General features: G+C 44.2%; 1 protein-coding gene across 1 annotated transcript in view; it reads left to right on the plus strand.

Annotated features, from left to right (window-relative positions):
- RTN3 (reticulon 3) overlaps positions 1–7506 on the plus strand; it is a 112842-nt gene that overhangs the window by 82999 nt on the left and 22337 nt on the right. Inside the window, exon 8 of the mRNA XM_011993584.1 lies at positions 5151–5358. Coding sequence (XP_011848974.1) covers positions 5151–5358 — 208 coding nt within the window. The remainder of the gene's footprint in view (positions 1–5150; positions 5359–7506) is intronic.

A 7506-nucleotide genomic window follows, 5' to 3' on the forward strand; every position in this document is an offset into this window, starting at 1 on the left:
AGACCATCCTGGCTAACACGGTGAAACCCCGTCTCTACTAAAAAATACAAAAAAACTAGCCGGGCGAGGTGGCGGGCGCCTGTAGTCCCAGCTACTCGGGAGACTGAGGCAGGAGAATGGTGTGAACCTGGGAGGCAGAGCTTGCAGTGAGTAGAGATCGCGCCACTGCACTCCAGCCTGGGCGACAGAGTGAGACTCCGTCTCAAAAAAAAATAAAAAGAAAATAAAAGAGAATGAAAAGAAAGTTTCTGCCAGTCACTGTGACTCACGCCTGTAATCCCAGCACTTTGGGAGGCCAAGGCCAGTGCATTGCTTGAGTCCATGAGTTCGAGACCAACATGGGCAACATGACAAAACCCCGTCCCTATAAAAAACAGAAAAATCAACTGGGCATGGTGGTGCATGCCTATAGTCCTAGCTACTTGGGAGGCTGAGATGGGAGGATAGCTTGAGTCCAGGAGGCAGAGGTTACCATGGGCCAAGATTGTGCCACTTCTCTCCAGCCTGGGCGATACAGCCAGACCTTGTCTAAAAAAAGAAAAGAAAAGAAAATTTCATGGACGCGAGCCATGCAGCCTCTTGCTGGTTATGAAATACACACTAGAACTAGTGTAAGTCTAGTGGCTTCATATTTTAAACTATTAGCAACTGCCTCATTTCTCACTTTTTTTCGTGTTTTTCATGTTCCTCTCCCCCAAGGTATTATAGAGGGAAACGTTTCCAAAAACCATGCCAGTTTCCTTCCTTTGGTGTTCTATACTTGGAATCCTTAGTCTTCTGTGGTCAATAGAGTCGTGTGCAAAAACTTGACTAGTTTAAGGGGAATTATTAGGAAATAAATGGTTTTGTTGTCTTTTGGTCATTAGCTTGGCCCCATGTTTAAGCATTCAGTAACAGCTGTGAAGAGCCTGCTACAAATCAAGTGGTTGTTAGGCTGGGCAGTGTCTGAGGAAGTAGCCCTGCACTAAGACCTGAAAAGTAAAGAAGCAAGCAATGGGGAGTTGGGGAAGAGCATTCCAGACAGAGGCTTAATGTGTTGAACCATCTTTTCCAAACTCTTCCTCTGTTATCCTCTCTTCAGTCACTATGTCCCCTTTCTATCCCAGACCATAATTCCACCATTTATCTTAAGACTGAGCCCAGGGCCTATACTATTATACAGGTTGTTTACTGCACACATCTAGGGGCACTATTTACCTTTGTTATCTTTGTAGGTTTGAATATTTCTTATGAGTTTTCCAGCAGATGGCAGTAACATGCATGAGGACAGGGTGACTTTTTCTAATTTGCACAAAGGTTTTTTTTGAGACAGAGTCTCACTCTTTCACCCAGGCTGGAATGCAATGGTGCGATCTCAGCTCACTGCAACCTCTGCCTCCCAGGTTCAAGCGATTCTCCTGCCTCAACCTTCTGAGTAGCTGGGAGTACAGGCACGCGCCACGACGCCTGGCTAATTTTTGGATTTTTAGTAGAGATGGGGTTTCGCCATGTTGGCCAGGCTGGTTTCGAACTCCTAACCGCAAATGATCCACCCACCTTGGCCTCCCAAAGTGCTGGGTTTACAGGCATGACCCACGGCACCCAGCCTAAAGGTAGACACTTCTGATTTACATCTAGGCACGTGTCGTCTTTATCCCTTTTCCTTCTCTGACACATCCTTTTCTCTCTGGGTCCCAGCCTTATTCTCTAAGCTTTCTCTTCCTGTCTTTCAAATATTTTGAATGTGTAGAAGAATTACAATTGTGCTACAAGGAAATCCTGTATAATCTTCACTCTGGTTCACCAATTGTTAACATTTGGCCACATGTGCGTTATCCCCCGCTCCCTCTCAGTATAGATAGATGTTTTTTTCCTGAACCATTTGAGAGCTGATTGCAAACGTTCTGCCTCTTTACCCCTGCTTTGGAGTGTGTTTCCTTTGAACAAAACATCTTTGTTTTACATAATCAACGGAAGTTATTAAGGAAATTTAACAGTAATTAGGAAATTAAACATTGATAACAGTACTTTTATCAATTACATAGTCCACATTTAAATGTTGTCAGTTATACCAATGATGTCTTTATAGCTGTATTTACCCCTTTTCCAGAGTCCAGTCTAGGATCACACTTTGTGCCTCGTCCCATCTCCTTACTCTCCTTTAATCTGAGAATTAAGATTAAAAGAAGTTCCTCAGTCTTTCTCTGTCTTTCACACCATTGACATTTTTTAAGACTACGGGCCAGTTTTGTAGAATATTTCTCAATCTGGGTTTGTCTGGTGTTTTCTTATTAGATGCAGGTTACGTATTTTGGGCGGGAATACCACAGAAGTGATGTTGTGTCTTTCTCAGTGCATGCACTATGTCCGGAGGCATATGGTATCGGTTTGTTCTACTACTGATGACGTTGGCCCCTTAAGCCTTCTATGTTGAAACTGTTCCTGTAGTTATATGAGCTCTAACATGTATATACTTGAACTCTGACTATAGGAATTCTCCTGCTTATAGGAATTCACTTTTAAGTAGGCAGCATTCTATTAAGTTCTTCTGTTCAATCTCTTAGTTCAATCAAGTGAGCCTGAGTTGCCTCCCAATTCTTTCTCTCCTTTGCAGCATCACTATCTGGGCCTCTCATGTTCCATCAGGAGTCATAATACCTTCTCTTTCTCCTAGTACGTTGCATCCCTTAGCCAGACTCTTTGAACCAGTGATTACTTCTTATATACAATCAGCATATTTTTAGTGTTTTATTGGTTTCAAGTTAAGGTTCTTTGGCTCTAGGAAGGTTAGTCTTCAAAGAAATGGTTTCAGAAGAGAGCTGTATAGCTGAATGTGGGGAAGAACTAGGTACCCACAAGACAACTTGAATCACACCCAGGTTCGTTTTACCCCAAATCAGTCTTTTCAGCTAACCTTATTTGGATTATGGTTAAAGTATTTACTGCATGTCATTTACAGTGTCTTAGCCTTCTTTATTCCTTAAACTCTAGGAAGTAGATTTCATTTTCTTCATTTTTCAGATGAGGAAATGGAGGCTTGGAAAGGTTAAAGTAATATAGTGAGAAATTACCAGGACTCAAACTCATGTCGCTCCAGCTCCAAAGCCCTTGCTCTTTTTGAGAGCAGGTAGTGGCTGGGAGGAAAGTCCTCTAGCTATTCATGGTGAAATTAGCCTTCGTAGACAAATACGCAAAAGGTAATGGCGGCCACATGCAGAGGCTAATGCCTATAATCCCAACGCTTTGGGATGCCGAGGCGGGCAGATCACTAGAAGTCAGGAGTTCGAGACCAGCCTGGCCAATATGGTGAAACCCTGACTCTGTCTCAAAAATAAATAAATAAAAGTAATGTCACTGCTAGATTGGAGGTGATTGCTGGCAGCTGCCACTCAGAGATTTAGAGGTGTCTTTAAACCAGGACCATCCTGGGCAACTGGATCTTACAGTTGGGGACTTCCAAACTGGGAAAATCGAAATACTTCTACTTAAACTCATTTCCTGACATAATTATTAATAGTGCCCCACTCACTTTTTTTTTTTTTTTGAAAGAGTCTCATTCTGTCACCCAGGCTGGAGTACAGTGGCACAATGTTGGCTCACTGCAGCCTCCACCTCCCAGGTTCAAGTGATTTCTCGTGCCTCAGCCTCCCAAGTAGCTGAGATTACAAGCGTGCACCACTGCGCCCAGGTATTTTTTTGTATTTTCAGTAGAGACAGGGGTCTCACCATGTTGGCCAGTCTGGTCTTGAACTCCTGGCCTCAAGTGATCTGCTTGCCTCGGCCTCCCAAAGTGCTGGGATCACAGGTGTGAACCACTGCACCCTGCCAGCCCCACTCACTTTTTTTCTTTTTTTTTTTTTTTTGAGACAGAGTTTTATTCTGTCACCTAGGCTGGAATGTAATGGCGTGATCTCGGCTTACTACAGCCTCCGCTTCCTGGGTTCAAGCGATTCTCCCACCTCAGCCTCCCGAGTAGCTGGGACTACAGGCACGTACCACCATGCTCAGCTAGTTTTTGTATTTTTAGTAGAGACTGGCTTTTCGCCATGTTGGCCAGGTTGGTCTTGAACTCCTGACCTCAGGTGATCTGCCCGCCTTGGCCTCCCAAAGTGCTAGAATTACAGGCATGAGCCACCATGTCTGGCCCCCACTCACTTTTTTTAAGAGTACTGCAGCTTGGCCAGGCATGGTGGCTCATGCCTATAATCACAGCACTGTGAGAGGCCACAGCAGGAGAATTGCTTGAAGCCAGGAGTTTCAGACTAGCCTGGGCAACATATTGAGACCCTGTCTCTACAAAAAAGATAAAATGTACCTGGACATGGTGGCACATACCTGTAGTCCTAGCTGCTCGGAGGCTGAGGTAGGAGGTTTGCTTGAACCCAAGAGTTAAAGGCTGCACTGAGAAATGATAGTGCCACTGCTCTCCAGCCCGGGTGACAGAGTGAGATGCTGTCTCAAAAAAGGGAGGAGGGGGTATTGTGGCTTAGATAATTATATGGTCCCCTATACATAATCCTTCCTGAATTCTTTTCAGATTAACATCGAGATTGGTGTTTCTTTGTAACTAGCACTAATAGTGCTTGGTCTATTTTTATTTACCACTTTCTTTGCCCCGCCCCAATTTATACACTGGGGCAAAATTAGCTTTGGTTTTATAGTCTGTTCACCCAACTAATTTATAGGTCTGGTTTACATAATTTAGTTAACAGCAAGATTTTGCCACACCTGCTTTATCATCCTTTCTACCAAAATATTTAAGGTAAATGGCACTTTACCCCAGTGTATTTCCATAGCTGAAATAAGCTCTTAAATTTTTATAATCCTATCCTGAAACCTAATCAGTGTAGCAGAAGAACCTTTTGCCTTGTGAGTTATCACCCCGACATAATTTGATTTTCATTTATAAGATTCTCTTAGAACCAAGTACAGTAGCACACACCTGTAGTTCCAGCTACTCAGGAAGTGAAGGCAGGAGGATCACTTGAGCCCAGAGTTCCAGGCCAGCCTGGGCAACATAGTGAGACCACCATCTCTTTAAAAAAACAAAGCCAGATTATCTTAAAGTGGGGCATACCTGTATTTGTGTGCTAATGTGAGGCTCCACAGGTATGCAAGATATAGTAGCTGTGGGCATTTCCTATAATTTATATTCCCTTTTCTTTTGTCAGTGCACGATCTGATTTTCTGGAGAGATGTGAAGAAGACTGGGTTTGTCTTTGGCACCACGCTGATCATGCTGCTTTCCCTGGCAGCTTTCAGTGTCATCAGTGTGGTTTCTTACCTCATCCTGGCTCTTCTCTCTGTCACCATCAGCTTCAGGATCTACAAGTCCGTCATCCAAGCTGTACAGAAGTCAGAAGAAGGCCATCCATTCAAGTGAGTTGAAGTCTTAAAAGTGACATTCTGCATTTTAGTGGAAGGGTTCACTGAAGCTGATAGTTCTAAAACTCAGACCTGACTAAAAAGCAAGAATTATGGGGCCTGATGCAGCTGGTGGGTGGCATGAAGCATCCCCTAGAGACCTTGAAATCACCTTAAGAAGTGGCCAAGGTAGGAGCCAAGAATTTTTTGACAAATTAGAGGCTCTACTTGAAGTTCAAAGAGGGAGTCCCTGAAGGGAGTCCTTCAAAGAAGACTCTAAATTCTTTTTTTTGAGACGGATATTGCTTTTGTTACCCAGGCTGGAGTACAATGGCACGATATCAGCTTACTGCAACCTCTGCCTCCCAGGTTCAAGCAATTCTCCTGCCTCAGCCTCCTGAGTAGCTGGGATTTCAGGCGTGCGGCACTACGCCCAGCTAATTTTGTATTTTTAGTAGAGATGGGGTTTCTCCATGTTGGTCAGGCTGGTCTTGAACTTCTGACCTCGAACTTCCGCCTGCTTCGGCCTCCCAAAGTGCTGTTTTTTTGTGTGTTTTTGTTTTGTTTTGTTTTGTTTTTGAGACAGTCTCTCAAAAACAGGCTGGATCACGGCAACCTCTGCCGTCCTAGTTGAAGCAATTCTCCTGCCTCGGCCTCCTGAGCTGGGATTACAGGCACACGTCACCAAGCCTGGCTAATTTTTGTAGTTTTAGTAGAGACAGGGTTTCACCATGTTGGTCAGGCTGGTCTTGAACTCCTGAACTCGTGATCCGCCCGCCTCGGCCTCCCAAAGTGTGGGGATTACAGGCGTGAGCCACTGCGCCTGGCGACTCTAAATTCTTGAGCAGGGCAGGGAAAGCAGAGCACCTGGAGCAGCGCTCAGTTAGATGGGGTTCTGAGTGGATGTTTAAACCCCCACATGGGTAAGACTTGAAATGACTTTCAAATCTTATTGAGTGTGTGCTGTTGGTAATATCAGAACTCAGTGTTTTTATTCTTGGTTTATTACTGATTTCCTCCTTATCTCTTACTAGTTTTCTTAACACTGGAGTCTTAATGAAGTCAGTAGATCTTCTGACTACATTTCTAGTATACAATTTCTAGCTTTTCTGATTGTGCTGTAACTTTAACAAATGTTTTCTTCACACTTTCCTCTTGAAAATCTTACCCCATAAACAATGTTGACTTTAACATGAGCAAATGACAGTTTTTTGAAAGCTCTTTCTTCATAGAGAAGGAGACCCTGCTGTGACCTCTCAGGACTACAACAGAATAGGTTTCTGGCCGCACCTATGCTCATTGTATTTTCTCTTGGTGAAAATAGAAGGAATAGCTTAGAACTATATGTGGCATTAAAACATTTATTGCAGTTCAGCCACGGTGACTTACGCCTGTTATCCCAGCACTTTGGGAGGCTGAGGCAGGCAGATTACTTGAGGTCAGAAGTTCAAGACCAGCCTGGCCAACATGGTGAAACCTCGTCTCTACTGAAACTACAAAAATGAGCCAGACACGGTTGCAGGCGCTTGTAATCCCATCTACTCGGGAGGCTGAGACAGGAGAATTGCTTGAACCCAGAGGCAGAGGTTGCAGTGAACGGAGATCCCACCACTGCACTCTAGCCTAGGTGACAGAGTGAGACTCTGTCTCAAAGTATAATAATAATTGCAAATTATATTTTTTGTTTTTTTCTTTTTATTTTACTTTATTTTATTGTGTTTTATTTATTTATTTATTTTGAGACAGTATCTTGCTGTGTTGCCTGGGCTGGTCACCAGCTCCTGAGCTCAAGCAATCCTTACATTTCAGCCTCCCAAAGTGCTGGGATTACAGGCATGAGCCACTGCACTGGCATGTTTTTTCTTTTTTCTTTTTTTCCCCCCGAGATGGAGTTTCATTCTTGTTGCCCAGCCTGGAGTGCAGTGGGACGATCTCGGCTCACTACTACTTCCGACTCATGGTTCAGCCTCAGCGTTCTGCCTCAACCTCCCTAGTAGCTGGGATTACAGGTGCCTGCCACCACACTTGGCTAATTTTTGCATTTTTAGTAGAGATGGGGTTTCACCATGTTGGTCAGGCTGCTCTCAAACCCCCTGACCTCAAGTGATCCGCCCACCTCGGCCTCCCAAAGTGCTGGGATTACAGGCGTGAGCCACAGCGCCC

The sequence above is a fragment of the Mandrillus leucophaeus genome, unplaced genomic scaffold, assembly GCF_000951045.1.
Source record: "Mandrillus leucophaeus isolate KB7577 unplaced genomic scaffold, Mleu.le_1.0 Scaffold43, whole genome shotgun sequence".
Classification (NCBI taxonomy): Eukaryota; Metazoa; Chordata; class Mammalia; order Primates; family Cercopithecidae; genus Mandrillus; species Mandrillus leucophaeus.